Raw genomic sequence first — 18,183 nt, 5'->3', positions numbered from 1 at the left:
ACTAAAGTGCATAAATTTGCACCTGAACTCCCATTGTCACCCAAACATCTGGACTATTTCTCTTCATTCAGCCCTGTCAGCAAGCTTCTCTACATATTATTGCCCATGATAACAGAGAGGACTCTCTTAATCACTGGCACATTCATCTTTCAGTATGACTAGCTGCCCCACATGTCCAGTTTCCATGCCAGAGAAAGGGAGAGGAAGAAGAAAGAGGTAGGAGGGGAGACGGGAAAGAGAAAAAAAGAGCCTGGACTCATGTCAGCTCAGTGAAGCATGGAGGGACGGAAACACACGCCGACATGGAGAAGATTCGCTGCGAGTAACACGCAGACAAAGACACACACACACACTCATATACACTCTTATTTAAATATTATATTCTTTATCTATGCAATAAACCTATAAACATCTACACCAAACACAGATACTGATACTGTACATATTCAGACTGACAGAATCAGGAGCGTCAAAGCCTCTTTTTTTATATTTCCACACTCTGAGTTACAGACTGTGTAGCATTTAAGAAATCTAAAAATATCTGAACCAGATGAGGAGGATGTGCACATACATACACAGACACACAGAAACGCAGCATAGCTGTGCTGGAGCTGAGGACGCAGCAGAGCTGGCTGCCTCGGGGAGTCAGCAGAAGGTGAGCAGAGATAAGGCTGCGTGATTGTGACTGCATGTCAGAGAGAATCTGCACACCACAACAATTCAGCGTGCCGTTCGACTAATACACACAACACCTAAAACAACACATACACACACACACACATATATAGTTTGTGACTCTGTGGCTGTGTGTGTGTGTGTGTGTGTGTGTGTGTATATATATATATATATATATATATATATATATATATGTAGTATGAATCACATGCACCAGTGTACCAAAACTGGGAATTTAAAGTAAACAACACGTAGCTTCTTGTGTGTATGATAAAGTGTTGGGTACATACTACTGTAGAATTTATCAGGTGTGCTCGATGCTTGCTGGACAGCTGTCTCTAACCTTAAAAAGCTCATCAAAGGCCAAATGATCAAACACTTTGCATTACAGCATGTCTTATGATAAAAGTTGCACTTCAGCGCACAGCAAAGACCTAAGCTGACAGCTGACATGTGACTTGCAGTCTGTTGTTCATGTAAGGGAGAATTTATCCCCTTTTAATAAAATAGATCCAAACTAAAGACACACATTTATCTGTAAATAAATTGTCAAAAAAGTTTTCGTTTATTTTATTCCTCACATTTGTACTTTGATGAACTGTTGTTATCAGTGCAAGTACAACAGCTGCTCTGTTCTCCGACTCTTGGTTGCTTATTTCAAAATTTGTCAAATTATTTTGATATGTGAGTCCAGGCTCCAGGTATGCTGGTTTAGAGCCTAGACAGAGCCGTGCTGTTCTTATGCATGCGGAAAAGACGTAGTCTGGATGGCACCATATGTTGCCCCCCGACACCCCTCCATACAATCACTGATTCTGCCTTGGAAAATGTGTGCTGATAATAAGACAGAAGATCACACTTTTCTCAAGCCCAGAGGACGAAAACCAGTTTGTAATATGGCTTTTTATAGCTTGCTATTTAAAACAATTAGTTCTGAGATGGCAAACTTTTATGAACAAAAATTAAAGTATGATTTTGCACCTATCCCAACTTTTTTTTTTATATTTCCTGCAAGCTTTTTAGCCGTTTAGGACAATTAAGTGCTGCTTTGTGTAAATATATTTTAGAGCTTCAAAAACAACACATGACTACAAATTAGCTTCAGTCTCCAGACGTATTTGCAGCAACTTGGAACTGACTCGGTTAAACCAAATCTGATTCATACGCAGTATTCATGAAGAACTATTTTACATTAAACTGGATACAATTTTAAAACATGTTTTGAAAAATCCCTGTAGGATATTATGTGATCGCTGAATTATGGTGTGGTTACTTGAACTGCAGTTCAATATCTCTGGAAGCGTATGAGTTATTTATCTTTTACAAGGACTTCTACATGAAGCTCTGAAGACTCGGGGCTACTGGTTAGCCAGCATAGCTTTAAGATAGGGTGCGATTATTAACAAAAAAAAAGAACAGTGAAATATTTTCTGGGTTTGAAAGATTTTACTTTTCACATTAGTTAAAAAAAAGAGAAAATGTGTAATTACTCAAGTCACCTTGCATATTAACTGTGTACTTTCCAATTTCTTAAATCGATTAAAAAACAAAGTACAGTAATAATCAGAGGTAATAAAATAGCCTCAAATAATGTGAGACTATTCCCAAATTAAAGTTTCTTCCTCTCTGTAGAAAAGTAATACCAAAATTATGTACGCTTTTTTGATCAGACAGTTTAGGATGGCACATGGGCCCTTAGCAGCTGAGTGCTTGGTTCAGCTCTCAGCTGGCTGGACCTTTGCTGCATATTATTCCCCTGCACTCTTTCCCCATTTCCTGTCCATCTCTACTGCCTTAAAAAAGAAAACAATTACTTTAAATGTTATTTTAAGAAGCTACTTTATCATTAAATACTGAAATATACAGACTGTTTTCTAAAAGATAAAGGATGATTAATTTGGGGAAACCCACTGTCATTTTGGATTTTTTTTGCTATGATTGCTATGATTTAATGTTGATTACTTTTACTTATTATTTCAACTTACGCACATTTTATTTTGCAAGGGTTCCAGTGTAGCACTAACAGTGTTGGGCAAGTTACTTTGAAAAAGTAATTAATTATAGTTACTAGTTACCTCTTCAAAAAAATAACTGAGTTAGTAACTGAGTTACAAGATTCTAAAAGTAATTAATTGCTTGAAAAGTAACTATTGCGTTACTTAAAAAAAACGTTAAATCCTCCAGGGTCCAGGGTATAATTGGCCATTTTTAACTACTTTTTGATTTTCCCTCTACATTTCACCTTTAAATTTACTTTGCCTTGTTTGGTATCATCCTTTTCAGCACAACCTCACGTGTCTGAATTTACAGTTATGTTTTCATTTTGACATACTGTATTAACACAATTGATCTAAAATCAGGCAAAAAACATAAAATCCGATAAAATCCAAGCGCAGAGAGCGCTTGCTAGCACTGTCCTTAGACAGTAAACATGACGAAACTATTCAGGAAAAAACACGCCTGTATATTGTTTATCATGACTCTGGTTTTACGTGGCCTATCAACACAATTTAAAAACTGGTATATATCACCTTGTTGCTTTGTCATCTTGAAGTGGTCATGTGATTGGCTTACCACGACTACTTTATTCTTTCTCAGTCAAACAGCAGCACTCATGCGATTGTTTTGCCCCCATAGCTCCAGGTGTTGTGCCGAAAAGTGATCGTCTGCCAGAAAGTGTCCGCGGGAGCGCGCGCAGCTGCTTAAAGCTGTAGCACCCAGATTACTTACAGCTACTTCTGCGCAACTGATATAAGATGCGATAAGCTGAAGACAGCTTCAACCGTCTGTTTGTTGAAAAATAGTAACGCGACCGCACCGCATTTTCTTGTTAGTAACGGTAACAGCGTTGTAACGATAGAAATAGTAATTAGTTAGATTACTCGTTACTGAAAAAAATAACGCCGTTAGTAACGCCGTTACTTGTAACGCCGTTATTGCCATCACTGAGCACTAATGGGTTTTACAGATAGCTCTTTCAAACATCAGCTAAGGGGTACTTAAGCAGGGAAAAAATGCTTAATGGCATCCCGTTTTCTTTCTTTCTTTCTTTTGTAGAACATTTTTAAGAATGATTTAGCTGTAATGAAGGGAGATGTTTAAAAATAGACGCTATGACACTTTGGTCTATTGGTGGAGCAGTGTCTCATCTGAGAATATCTGCAATTTGCATACAGCCCCTCAGCTGTCTTGGAGATTAAACTGTTGAACACCCCTTGAGTCATTTCAGGGTTTGACATTTAACCTGTTAAAGAGCTCTCATTGGATAAGGTTACTCTTCCTCCTCAGAAAAATGTAACCGTAATCATATCTTAATTTTGCAAATGCTGATTTGTGTGACAAAATCACACCTGCTCAAATACAAACACATCTAAACACATCATCTATTGCACCTGTTTGAGGACAGTGACAGACTTCCAGCACAGAAACCAGCTTTGCTCAAGTATAATCACAACGTTCTCCCTGTTTGCAACATGAATACAAATGTGACTTCTGTCTCATATGATCAACATGTTGCTACATGTAAACCACCTAAAGGATGTGCCAGTCTGTGTTTGAACTGGGTTTCCAAACTTTGTTAAACTCATAGATAGTACTAAGAAAAAGTTTTGAGTCACCCCTCTGTTCTTTACATTTTGCTTCCAAGTGGTCTTATAAAGTTTTTCTTTCGACATTGGCGGCTTTTTCAGTACTTTTAACTCCCCTTAGACCTATTATTCTAGCATAAAAAGGGCACCTAATTCAAGGGATTTATCGGACATAATAGCCAACTTAGCAAAGTCACAATTTTGAATTAGATCTATAGGCACTTTGTTCCTAGCAACCTTTTGCAAAAATACATAATTTGTTCTCGTTTGTTTAGACTGAATCTATGAAAAATGCCAAAGATAACACAGTTTGACTAAGATAAAATTGTAATTTTGCACTAACAAGGTGATTTGCAAAGAGAGTCAAAAACCTTCCATATCTTGGCATGGTGAACAGTGTATCCTTAAGGAATTTGAGTAAACTGGACAAGTGAAGGGTTAAAAAACTATCTATAGCTGATAAAACAGTATCTGAAAGTCCTTTCCTTAAAAAAAGTTAAGTAAAAATCAGCTGACAGAGGATCCGAGAGATGCACTTGGCCCTTTAGTTGGTTCATCTACTGTTTGCTGAAGTCTGATCAGAAACAGCCTCAGTGTAAGTGTGTCTGTCAAGAAGTCATTCTTAAGGAAAGGACACTGGGAGAAAAGACTGAGGTATGCCAAATTACACAAGAGCATCTACAGCCATCTGCACAGTAGAGGCTCTGTCATAATGCGGGGCTTCATTTCAGCGAATGATGATGGGGATCTTGTCAAAAGTAAATATGAATCTAATTTCATCCCATGGATCCTGGAGAACTATTCCTGGAGACTACTTAAAGAAATTAAAAGAAATCTTTCCCAAGAGAGTTCGGCTTGTATTGAAGAATAAAGGTACTCATACCAAATATTGATGTTCAAGTCTCTAAGCATTGTACCAACTCTTTTTTTCCACATTAATACTGCATTTCCATTCTTTTTTCCATGTTTTTAATAAATAAATAAACCTATTTCCTATTTTCCTGGCAAATTATAAGGAAACGAAGGTGACAGACTTTTGCACAATGCCCTGTGTATTTTCTTTTTATTGAGATAAATGAGTCTGCATACATGTTTTGGTCGCATGTACATCTTTTGCCGAGGCTGAAGACAGAGCAAAGAAGCGGATGAAAGTGTGAACACGTCAAATTTAACTGAGAGACTGATTTCCCTGCAGCAGAGCTCTAAACAAGACTGTGACTAGAATGAAAAAATGTCCAACTTCACTCCAGCCGCCTCACTTCCAGGAACACAACCATCAAACACAACCGGCACTTAATTAGCTTCTTGTTTTCTAACTTCACTCAGCTCTGCTCTACTTGTATGCTACTGTGTCCGCGTGTGTGTTTGTGTCTTCAGCCCAAGGCTGTGTCTGAACACATTTCACCAAATAGAATCCAATTTGTTTAACTTCTATTCAACACAAATACAGGGGAATGGCACGAGGAACTGGTGACAGTGTGCTGTGAACAGTGTGTGGGATTCTGTTAAGCTGCATGACCCTTGTGCTAGACACTGTTATAAAAATCCAGTTAAAGACTTTATCCACTTTTCTGCATGTATATCTTATTTTGCAACTTTAAACAAATGGTCAGTCAAGCAGCGCTTAAGACCTACCTGCGTTGTTTGGTATCTTGCCATTGCTGACTTGCTTGAGTCTCTTTTGGTGGGATTTGCCATTGTAGTGAATCTGGGCCTGTGCAGCTGAATTCAGTTGTATGTTGCACACATCACACAATGTGTAGCTTCGTTGCTTCCTCTCCCTTTTTGGTCTGCAGAGCGTAGAATGCAAGGCGCCCCCTGGTGATTGCTCATCTGGTCGTACGCCCTCATCCTGTATGCTGCAGGAAAGCTCGCTGTCCATTTGCACTACCAGCTCAGCGCTGCCCGTCCTTTTGTCCAGCTCGATTTTTGGCAGCAACGACCGGCTGAACGGACGTTTCATACCTGTGGTAGAAGAAAAGGGTAAGATGGAGAAGATGTTTAATACAAACTGGAAGAAAGTACCCTTAGAGGCTAGCAATTACATACACACAAAACCCAAGGAAACATTGGATCCTCCTTTTCTTTCTGAGGAAGGCTAGAGAAGATGTGTAAAATATTATGGAAGAGAGTGAGCCCCTAAGACTTGCATCATGCGCATATTGTAATAATTTATCACAGTCTGGTCTGGCCTGGCCCATCCAGCAAGGAAAACCCTCTTAAAACCTGATAGCAGCAGAGGACAACTGCAAAAATACCCTTGATTCCTAAAGTGTCGAGGAGTGTGTGGAATCTGATACCACGTGCAACTCATTGACTGTCAGCACCCTCTGAACAGTGACACTTGTATAAAAACGAAAAACATTTATGAAGAGCCCAAAAAGTTGATTCTGTTCATCTGGGTGTTTATTCGGACATTTATGAAGAGATTAGGAAAGTGTGAAAAGAAATGCTGGGCACAAGTGCAAGCATGATCACACTGTCAGCTGTTGTTCATATGGTGGAGGTCCGGGGTGCAATGAAGTACCACTTGGGGGAGACAGAGTGCTGCAGTGTGACTCTCAGAGGAACAGTAAGGCTCCCATGTCAAGTTATTTCACTTATGATGACTCCATGGCAGAGTGCTATCTGTTCCCCCCCTACAAGCCAAAATGCTGCAGCGGAAACCATGCTGCCTCTGTGCAGGATCTTCAAGTAACTGTGCATGGAACAAACAAGTGCATAGAACAACTGCATATAGGGGAAAAAACTATAAATTATACAACCTACAGAATTTCTTCAACATCAGCAGCTGCATGAAATATAGAAGTATATGGGATACTAAACACTTAATTTACCAGAACTATGTACAAATGGATAAAGAGACTTCTGTAAATGTGTCTGCTGAAGATAAGCAGGCCAAAAATATTGAAAGAGACAATCAAGATTCTCCAAAGAAAGCAGTTGAAAAGAAGAGCTATTTGTTTCATATGCATCCACTCCCCATAAATAAATGAAAAGGTAGCTCTACAGCAGCTCTGTGAAGGATTGAGCCATCACCACTGTAAAATGTCCCTGAAACACACCCAGCTGTGCATTTCTGCTGCTGGCTTTTTGCCTCCGCCTCAAGTTATTTATGTAAACAACCAAACTGCTCAGACGTATGCACGCAAACACACATACACAGAGAGTAAAGCTGAAGCCTATGACGCATACGTACATACAAGCATTAAGAGAAAATGCTCACACAAGGACACACAAATGTGAGCAAACACACACACACACAGTACTCAAAAACACATTAGAGCAAGCAGCCTCCATGAAAGCTGCTATTCACATTGCCAATCTGGGAGTACTCAAGAGGCTCCATCAGATGTTTTCTCAAAAGCTTTGAGCAATGCTGCTCTCTGGCACTGAATGAAAAAAAATCTCTGTAGTCCTTAACCATGCAACCTTCTCACTCCTGCCAGACAACTCAACTAGCCACCCTAAATTAGCAAGGTTGTAAAAACAAGAACCTTAGTGAAGACATGCAGAACACATAGAGAGCATATTGCACCCTTGCAAAAGATATTTCATTACAGACCATTAAAGAATCCTAACATTCATATATACATTTATTTTTTTCAGCCGGACAATTGTCTAGTCTGCAAAGGTAGATTGTGACCTCATGCAGACCATGCTTTCAGATCATGCAGGCATGACTTTTACCATAGAAACCAGTGTAGCACAGATCTGTATGTTAAAAATTATTTTTATTTTGATGTGAATGAAGTTAACTTTAGAGCCTCAGTGGAAATGTATGTAGCATGACACATAAAAAAGGCCAAGCTCACAGAAGGAACATATTTCTACCTACTACACTATCTACATTTTGAACGTGAGTCATCTGGTTATAAAGCTATGAAAAAAACCTTTATATAGGGATTTCACACACGTAAGACTGACGTACGTAAGAGAGTTTTTTATTTAGAAATATTTTAAATTCTCTGTGTATGTGGTAAAAGTGAGATTTTCATTTAACTGTGTAAATTTGATCTTACACAGATTTTTACAGCCAATTCAGTCAGCTTTGTTGTGTTATTAAAATAGAAGAAGAAACTCAGAATCTCTAGGCTGTATGCTCTTAAGCTTTTCAAAAGCGCATCTATATTTGGAAAAACAGGGCTGCAGATTCTCTCGTGCTTTTAAGTACATACAGGGTTGTTCAAGGAATTCACTTCTAACAACACTCCCGGGTGTCCCTTACTTCTCTGTCAATGTTATGATACAGGACAATGGACAGAACCAGCTACTTTTATGAACAGCAGCTTGAATGCACCTGCTGCACGGAGGATCACCAGGACCAAAAGGTTTCTCCAGCTTTCAACAGTGAGTATGTGAGTCTGTTTGTACTGAATATCCTGCAGTGACTTTAAAGACACTTCCAGCTCAAGGTAGAAGCTGTGTGAGACAAGAGCCCATGCCGTGTCCACACAGAGATCTGTAGGCTGACACAGGACAGGAGATTGTCAGGGGGTAACCCTGGGGAAATGAGGAAGGGCAGGAGGCTCTGCCAGCCTTGCCATGTCCGCTGTTTCCGCTGTCTGATGCACCCCCACGCTGCACAGCCTCCTCCCTCGGCACATTGGAAACATCAATCACTGCTACGATCTTGCTGAAAGACTGAGGCTCACCCAGCATAGCAGCTCAGCAATAAAAACTCTATTTACGATCTTACGTCCGCTGCTAGCTGATCCTGAAATACTATTGCACTTTCCCCAGCTTAAACCAGCCCTAACCACTGGCCCACCTCAGATAGCTCCCCCACCCATCCTCTGTGGCCACAGTTGGCATGGGGGCATCAGTTCTTCCTGGTTCAGGCAGAAACTGGCTTCCAGATGGACCGGCGCAAACACTGCATGGCAGTTAGCAGCTCCTAAATCACCCTGATGAGAGGGGAATACTGACAACAAGTGAAGCCAATTGGAAGCAGAGATGTGCATGCAAGTTACATGTTCCACATCCAGTTCAAACTATCATGAGACAGACATGCATGTGTACAGGCATGACTATACACAAACCATGCATGTGTACAGTTGCACACACAAACACAAACATATGCTGACCTCAGATTTTTTTTAGCAAAGGGCAAGCAATTCATCAAACATGCAGAACAAGCAAACTAAACAAGCATTTAAAATTGATAAAATATATATTGAATCTGCTGCCAAAACCACATGGACTCATCTTAGCAACACAACAAACACAACTGAAAAAAAATTAAAATAATCTAATCAAGCTAACAAGCATTACAGCAGCTAAAACACACACACACATGCGGAGATGTTGTGCATTCACTGCGTAAGAGGAGATTAAAAAATAAAAGGAAATGAAGTAGAAGAAAGAAGAAGAAAGACTCCTGTCTAAATAGTTGGATAAAAAATATCAATAGCCCAGGTTGCTTGCATAAAGCAATCCTGACAGCAAGGACTGTAAGCAAAATGACTGCAGAAGGGGATAATCTATTTCCCTGTCTGATGCATTTCAGATGGGGAAGGATCAAAATCCTCCTGACAATCAACTAAAGCGCAGAGCTTTTACTATAGAGGTCAGTGGTGCCAGGGAGGCAGAAAGAAACATGCAAAGAGTGAGCAGGAGAGATTGGTAAAGACAGAACAAAGTCTCTTGTATAATTGGCGTCATCAAAGTATCATTACTGTCATGATGACTGTATTGTCATTACTGCAACTACAGAACGGGCCTAAGGTCCATGTCTTTGTGCCCAGCACATCAATGTTGATTATGTAAAGTCCAGGCTGCGGTCCTCTAATGAGTGTAATTATACAGGAATCAGTGCAGTGCTTACTGAGAAAGAAACCTCAACTGTTGTATGGCTAGTTCAGTAGTCGAAAGCTAGGACAGAGTGTTTGCAGTCCCTATCACCCCAAACCCAAGCCCGAGAGTAAATAAAGAGCAGTGGCACATGAATTGATGTGTTTTCTCTAATCTCTGTTTGCAGCAGTTCTTTGAGAGCGAACAGGGAGGGCATTTGTTCACTCTGTTTGTGTGTATGTGTGTGTGTTTGTTTGGCAATGAATGTGTGTTTGTTTGCAAAAAAGAAAAAAAAGTTTCAGAGGGGAAATTTATTATATTATATGTATAATTATTTATACTGCATCACGCTGATCCCATCAGTGAGGGGATCAGTTACACCTCAAAAGAGAAATTGGACAGGACAAAAGGCTGATTTCTTATTAAAACCTACAAGGTTTACATGCGGTTACATGAGGTTAACAGCACTAAAGATATTTATATCATAAGATATCCAAAATGACAAGCTAAGACATATCATGTCTGTCATAGCCTTTGTGAAAGATATGGGATGTGGTAACAGTTTACAAGCTTTCTTGTGATGCATCTCCACCAAGCAGAACTTCATAGAGACCAATTATCATGTTTACTTCTTGTCATTTGAACCGTCTTGTAAATTAAACCGCTTGTACATTTGCTTGCTTTTAAAAGTTTTTCAAAGCAGACCATTTCTATTGCAATGTAAACACCCTACTGCAACAATCCGGTGAGCCTCTGTGCTCAAACGCTTGTCAACAGTATGAAAAAAAACCCAAAACAATTTCCTGTAAGCGGCTGGTGGGAGAGAGATAAGCAAAGTGAGAAAACCTAAAGTTTCTTTTGGAGCAAATTTGCATTCATGTGTTACAAATGACACAAGTCTGTGTCCGGTCTAAGGAGCTGGTTGTTTCATTAAAAATAAGGATCTGCATAACACTAGTTATTTCAGTCTTGTTTTATGAGACTTAAGCAAATATCTGAATACACATCTTGCCAAATTAGGATTTCCTTTTGTTGTGTTACCTCATCTACTTCACATTTCCATGTACTCTTTGGTAACCACAGAAGTACCTCTTTTTTGTAGCATAAACAGAAGTTTCAAACAGTAATATGCAAACTTTATAACAACCCACAAAAACTGGAGTTTCCTTTTTTTTTTAATCTCTTATTCTGTTTTACTTTACATGGTTTTATCTTTCAAACAGTCAGTCAATCTTCGTCTTAACTTTTCTCTTTCTGCATCTCAAAGACACATCCCCCCGGAAGCAGCTATTAATATGTGCCGGATGGTTTCAAGTTATGTGAAATACACATTCTCATCCTTGTTTGTTGAATCAGACTGTGTTCAAGCTTATACGAACATGAGCAAAATTAATATTTATGCTTTTGGATGTACAGTGATGGATGACTTTCGCATTGTTTTAGGATGAAAGAAAAAGTCAGTTTTCTCTTTTCGTGCTTTGGGGGGATTTTATAGCAACATGTTAAAAAGCCTATATGAGCGTGACATCCTATATGGATTGTTACCCCCCCTTTCGTTAAATTATGCGTGCAGAATAAGCCAGATGCATTAAGTCACAGTGGAAATAAACATGAATTGTGTGCACTATTAAACAAAAAAGAAAACTATACAATGGAGAGGGTAATCTACAGCTTTTCCTAACAGAGCTCAAGTGGAATTTAATCCTTTCATTGAGATTTCACTCAGAAATGTTAGTACTTCAAAACGGTGCTCGAGAGAGGAACGTAGAAAAGATGGAATGAATGGAGCCGTAAAGATGAGCATGTAGGAGTTATTTAGTTCCACGTCGATCAAAGGATGAGAAGAAACATCTGCTCACCAGTTTGTAGCTGTATGCACATTGCTGTTTTGAAAACTATTAAAGTTCAATAAAGGATGCAACTTGGTATTTTTGATTTGCACAGCTATAAAACATCAGATACTCATCTGTTACAACCCTGACAAATAAAGATTTTTACATTGTACGATTGTTCACTCGCTTTTTTTCACTGAGTTTTGCCTTGTATTTATTACCTCGCAAGAACAAGTTCTGTACCTTGTGCTTTTCAACTCTTATTATTCAATGACACAGTTCCCTTCCAGAGTTACTGTCATGCACCCGGTCAAGCATAGCAGGTGAAACTGATGCCAAACACCAGCTTTTACAGTTTTCAAAAGGCACACAACCAACGCACTGAATACGCTGACTCCATCTAGTGTGGCCCATTTATTTCTCGACCACAAAAAAACAGACCAGTCCAGTTTTTACACTACTGTTCAAACATCCGTCTACCTCAAATGTTCCAAAGTTAGCCGATGCAGGAAAACAGGCTCATATTCGCCTTATTCACATTTGACCACAAACTCAGTAAACACTGAGTAAACACAGACACTGGGAAAGTTTCCATACAACACTAGATATACTTAGACATGGACAAACCCAGACTCAGCCACAGTTACAACATATGCACACACTTACACACACACTGCTCAATCAACCAGATGCACAAATCCACAGAAATGCAGATGGGGAGACACAAACTTAACTCTCCTGGAGTCCAGATTTAAGATGTGACTCTGTTCACCTCCAATCTAAGAGGTGATTATTTTACAATCTGCTTTGGCTCGTGCCACCAACCTCTTGTCAGTTTCTGTGTGCTTCAGCAAACATCTAACACAATCCCCTGACAGTTATGAGCCGTGGTGAAAGCAACAGCAATATTTGGAAGACACGTTGTTGAAGTCATTTCCAGCCAGGAATAAATCTAATTAATTTCTTAATGGCTGGTCATCTTCATCCCACAGGGCATCTGTTGGCTGAGGTGTGACACAAAACGCTGGCGGTTTGTGAGCCATGCCTGTGGTGTTTGGCGTATCTGCAGAGGTATTCTGATGACCAGATTTAAAAATAACATCAAGGACATTTGCCACCGCTGGCTTGAACATGCATGACTGAGAAAATCACTCAGATTTATTAGTACTGACTGGTGCTTGCTTCCCCTTCACTCACTTTCACTGCAAATCATGCCAGAAAAAGCAGTCCACCCTCTAAAAGGGAAAATTTTGACTGTCCTTTTTTCACTTATTTTAACTAATAATTACAAAAATGTACAACCGTCTGCTTTACCAGCAATTCACAACCAGCAAGATGCAGATAATGCTGTGTGCTCTGACAGATGTCTGGGGAAATGGATTTATTCAGATCTGACAGGCCACAGATTTTGCAGAGAGAGTGTATGGATTTTTGCTTTCAGATAAGAAACTCTAATCCTGCAAGTAAGAATGATGTGCCCTGTATGATTTTCTCAAGATACTAATGCAATTATCAGCTAATATGTTCCGATACTTAAATGCCAAACTCTTGCATTTTCAAAGCAAAAACATGCAATTCCCCAGATAGTTTACAGAGAGTTTTTCACATAGTGAGGGAAGCAGGGAAGCATTTCTAGCCCAGATAGCATGACTGATGGATGGGAGGAAACAGACTGCCTTTAGGACATAGGAGAGAAGGAAGAAGGTTGCAAATTGGGCACAGGTGCAGTTCATCACTCTACTGCATGCAGTTGAAATTAAGTACAGCCTTTTTCGAAAATTCCTTTTCTGCCTGCACATTCCTGCACCCACAAAAAACAAATACACAAACACACAGTCCTCCATCTGTGTAAACTTGTTATTCCACTAATATATTTTTAAAGTGGGTAGATGATTGTAAGCTCTTTAAAAAAAGTGAATCAGAAGGCAGTTGTGGCTAGGGATAGCCTCTGATCTGTTTCTCTTTAAGAGCGAAAGAAACTATGTGGAGCAGACGTTCTCTCACAGTGTTATGTATAATTAAGGAATCCATGGTATTTTGACCACACAGTTTTTAGACAAGAATGACCTAAACAGATTCAGACTTAGCTGGCAGAGAAAGAGGAAGGCTGTTACAGGCTCCTGTTGGCAACGTATTAAAGGGATCATGTTCATCTTTTGCTGCAGCTCCACACAAGCTTTCATCTGTCATCAAGTTTAAACACTGTTGCTGTGGCATTTTTATAAAGGTGTAAAAAAGGTGCTGAACCCTGAAATATTATTTGAGAAACTGGTTGAGTCTTGGAACATGTTTTTGATTATTTTGATGTTATGTGACCACAAACGCCTGAGAGTTGTTAAAATGTGAACTTCTTTTCCTTTACCTGAACAAGACGTTCCTATCTAATTTATGTTTGTATATATTAATAGGGAAAAGATAATCAATCCAGCTAAATACAGGCGTGGTGTCTGCTTAAAAACTAAGTGATGCTTTGATTTAAGCTCATGAATCAAACTGATTATGATAAAACAAAGGGGATGCTTATATACCCGAGTTTAAATCCAAATATTTCTCATATGAATGTAGCATTGCGACTGTTTATCATGAAGGTGTGTGATTAATTATTATAAATTAAGACATTTACCTTAATTTACTCATAACAGATTAAGGTTAATAATCCAAACCATATAATATGTAACTGGAAAAACAGGTGATTTTGACACAATGTTTTCTAGAAATTTCATTTTTCTTCATTATCCATTGTCATGAGAATCTCTATATGTTACCTTTAGTGGCCACACCTACAGCATATACAAACATCATGCATCAAACCTGCCAACCTGTTTCCCCAGCGAGCAGTGTATAGATGCAGTTGTAACCTGAGTCTCATCCCTCCGCAGCCACTTTTCCACTGTAGAAATGCTTTCAAAATTAGAAAGTAATAAACAAAATAAGCAAACAACAAGAAGCACTAGATTTTAAACTGCTAGATTAAAACCGTCTCATATTGCTCTCTAATTTTTTATTACTGCCTCTTTTTGCTGATAGCTTTTAGGGAGGAAGCTTCTTTGAAGCCTGTGCTGTATTGTTTACAAGCATTCCTAATGAGCCGCTTCTTCTCATTGGTGTGATGCGGGGCTGGCTGATGGTTGTTGTAATCACTGAGAGGATTTGATTGCATTAGGCTCATCCCTACCTGTTGTTAATGACATTAGTTCTGTAGGAGGACATTCATTAGAAGCAAGAGAGCTGAGTTGGGTTTCCTCACATGTAGGGAGAAACACTGACAAAACTGCCTTCTCTGATGTAAACAAATCTAATTTAGTGATGCTTTTGACTATTTTATGCTTTTAACAGTTATATAGGAAACAGGTATTTGTGCCGATGCAGAATCCACCCTAAGAAATAACAGAAGTTCTGTTATTTCAAATGAGGTGGACCACATAAAACTAAACATTTCCACTTTTCCACATATGTATGAATGGACACATACAGACATATCAGTGCAACAGGAAGGGGTTTCTGAAGATAGAAGAATTGCAAAGGTGTCCTGATAAAGGGAGATAAAGGCCACTGTTACTTCAGTTTGACATGCTGTTTCAGCATGTGGTAAGTGAGACTGATTCAGCTGCACATGTCTATCTGTGTGTGTGTGTGTGTGTGTGTGTGTGTGTGTGTGTGTGTGTGTGTGTGTGTGGTGGTATTCAAGACTATCCAACTGTATTATCCAGGGATCAGCTATGGTGTTGATGCTGGCGTGCAAGTTGTCCTTGCCAGTGAGCTGCCCCTGCATCCATCCGTCACTGTGGCACTCCCAGTCCTAACTCTGATAAGAGTTAGGATTACATACCTAGAACTAAGAGCACTTGTTATTTATGTTGCCATGTTACTCAAGGGGACACACAAAGACAGAGATTATTAGAGGCGATACATACAGCACAGAAGGGCAAGGAGTCTGGTAGCAGATGGTTTGACCCCCGTAGAACACTAACTTTAACATCTAGTAGCCAGAATTGTCACAAATTCTGAAAAATGCATGGAAAATTTTGGAAAACCCACCTTCGCTAAGGCTGAAATTAGTTAAGTCAATTCTTTTTTCACAAGACCAGGATTATTTCTCTTAATATTTGTTATTTACATTTAATATACATCGATGAATGTATGATAAAAAATGAACTATGACATCTACATAGTCCTGTAAATGATATATTTAAAGTTGATTCGCTACTCCTAAACAATAGATGTCCTGGAATAAAAGGAATAAAAGAAGTCAGAATAGGAAACAAAGCAATTGTGGTTGGTTTACAGTTTTCTACAAAGTTTTCTTCTGGTTCAATAATATCCCTCTGTATAGATTTTTATGCTCCATGCATGTAGAAACCAAACCTCTCATACACATGCCTCTAGCTTGGCAGTGTACCAGGTTGCAGAGATGGATGGGAGCTGGATGATGTGAAAACAACACCAAAGTGCAATGACAATGAGCATAATCTGCCTGTAGTTTGGTCCAAGTCTAAATTTTTTCATTTTCATTCACTGTCATCCATAATTTTTGGAGTAATCCTGCAAACAAGTGAAAGAGAAAAACCAATTAAGATTAAGATTAAGGTTATATTATTATAGATTTGTTGGAGCAAATATTTCTTTATAGTAGACACCTCTTAAAGGCAAGGTCAAATCTAGCAGCCCCGCTGTGTTCACCCGCTAACCACCTCTATCTGCGTACTGTTTGGTGCTGGACAAGTGTCAAACTATCAGAGTCTGCCAACACTTGTGTGAAAGCATTTGCCAAGTACTGGCTCAGCAATAGTGAAACGCGAGAAACAGAACATTAGCCTTCAGAAAAAAGTTCTGTCTTTTGAAATGTGTCAGTACCAGCAGTAAGCCACAAGTTTAATTTTAAAGGCAAATTGTCTCTGAAGTCAACTTCTTCAGTTTAAACTATGGGTGACAGTGGTAACCTGGTAGCAGTTAAAGCAAGCAGGAAATTGTTGGCAGAGCACTGTATACCTCTTTTTGACAAATTTCACCTAGCAACAGTCAACAGCCTCTTGGAAACTGAACAGGGAATACACATTTTTCCTTAACACCCAGTCACCATCAGGGGGGCTGAGTGATCTCTAGGCCTGCGTGGCTGGGGCCTTCTTTTAGAATTCACACTTCTCTCCACATACTCATCCTATAAGGGTCAATGCTGCAAATAAACCTAGAATTGTGGTTTCCTTTTTGACTTTATTTTAATAATAAATCTGAAAACACAAGACTGACCTCTTAAAATAGGCCTCACTCATTCACATCTTTGACTTTACCTTGAGACTTAATAATTTAACAAGTTAGCTTTGCAGTGGTTAACATTTAATGAAAATAAATACAGCTCAATCATTTTATACATTAGCTTCTTGAGTTTCTTGACTTTCCTTTCAGCAGTATATAGCCAGGGCAGAGAAAAATAAGTAAGAGGTGAGCAACTGATTAAAAATACTGAATACTTCTAGGTTCAGAGGAATGTTTAAACACATTAACACAGCTATAGAGCTCCAATGAAACACATCTCTCTGTCAAAAATTATCACGAATGGCTTTGATACCATATTTACATCCCTGTCAATACTCACTCATAGCAGTTTGGCCTCTGTTACAGCTCTTTGATCATGTAACTTTAACACATTTGCACGCAGCAATCTATTATAACATCATTATGTCCATTGGGAAAGACCATCTCTGAATCAAGGAGGGGGCCTAAGGGTACATCTGTCACCATCTTACAATGCTGTGATTGCAGCCATTCCCCAACTCTCTGTGAATGGTACTCATGCCCATTGATCAGTGGTCTTTGATCAGTGGGCCTTGATCAGTGGCTGTTGATCAATGGCCATGAGAATTTGCATAATTATGATGAAGGAACTGACCTCCCAGCCCATTGTTCCTTCAGTGGGCTGGTTTCAGTCATTATGCAATGTACTGTTTATAAGATTGGGGAAACCTGCAGTCAGCTGAGACTGAAGAAGTCACTTGGATGAGTGACGAAACGTTTCTCCCACAAAGCGCTACGACCAGATGAACAGAATCAACTTTTGGAGATTTACTTACCTGGATGATTGAGAATACATCAAGACCCATTGTCCAAATCATTTTTATAAACAAGTTCTTAGCAGTGGCAATATCAGCCATGAATATTTCTAGACTGTAGTTGTTTTTTTCCATTTTATCTGAGAATTGCAGTGACAAAAAGAAGAAAAACACATCCACATATGCTAACATTTGCACAGTTTCCTGTGTTCATATGCTGCCCTGTGCATATACTGCATAAATAAGCCA

At 39.2% G+C, this 18,183-nt stretch overlaps 1 protein-coding gene across 3 annotated transcripts in view; it reads right to left on the bottom strand.

Annotated features, from left to right (window-relative positions):
• Positions 1-18,183, bottom strand: part of znf385c (zinc finger protein 385C) — a 138,229-nt gene that overhangs the window by 82,529 nt on the left and 37,517 nt on the right. For all 3 annotated transcript variants that reach the window (XM_063472248.1, XM_063472250.1, XM_063472249.1), the window contains exon 2: positions 5,898-6,227. In XM_063472248.1, the coding sequence (XP_063328318.1) occupies positions 5,898-6,225 (328 nt within the window). In that variant the 5' untranslated portion in view covers positions 6,226-6,227. The remainder of the gene's footprint in view (positions 1-5,897; positions 6,228-18,183) is intronic.

This window comes from Pelmatolapia mariae, linkage group LG4, assembly GCF_036321145.2.
Source record: "Pelmatolapia mariae isolate MD_Pm_ZW linkage group LG4, Pm_UMD_F_2, whole genome shotgun sequence".
Lineage (NCBI taxonomy): Eukaryota > Metazoa > Chordata > Actinopteri > Cichliformes > Cichlidae > Pelmatolapia > Pelmatolapia mariae.
The sequence above is the reverse complement of the archived record's forward strand: the minus strand, read 5'-3'. Positions and strand labels throughout refer to the sequence as shown.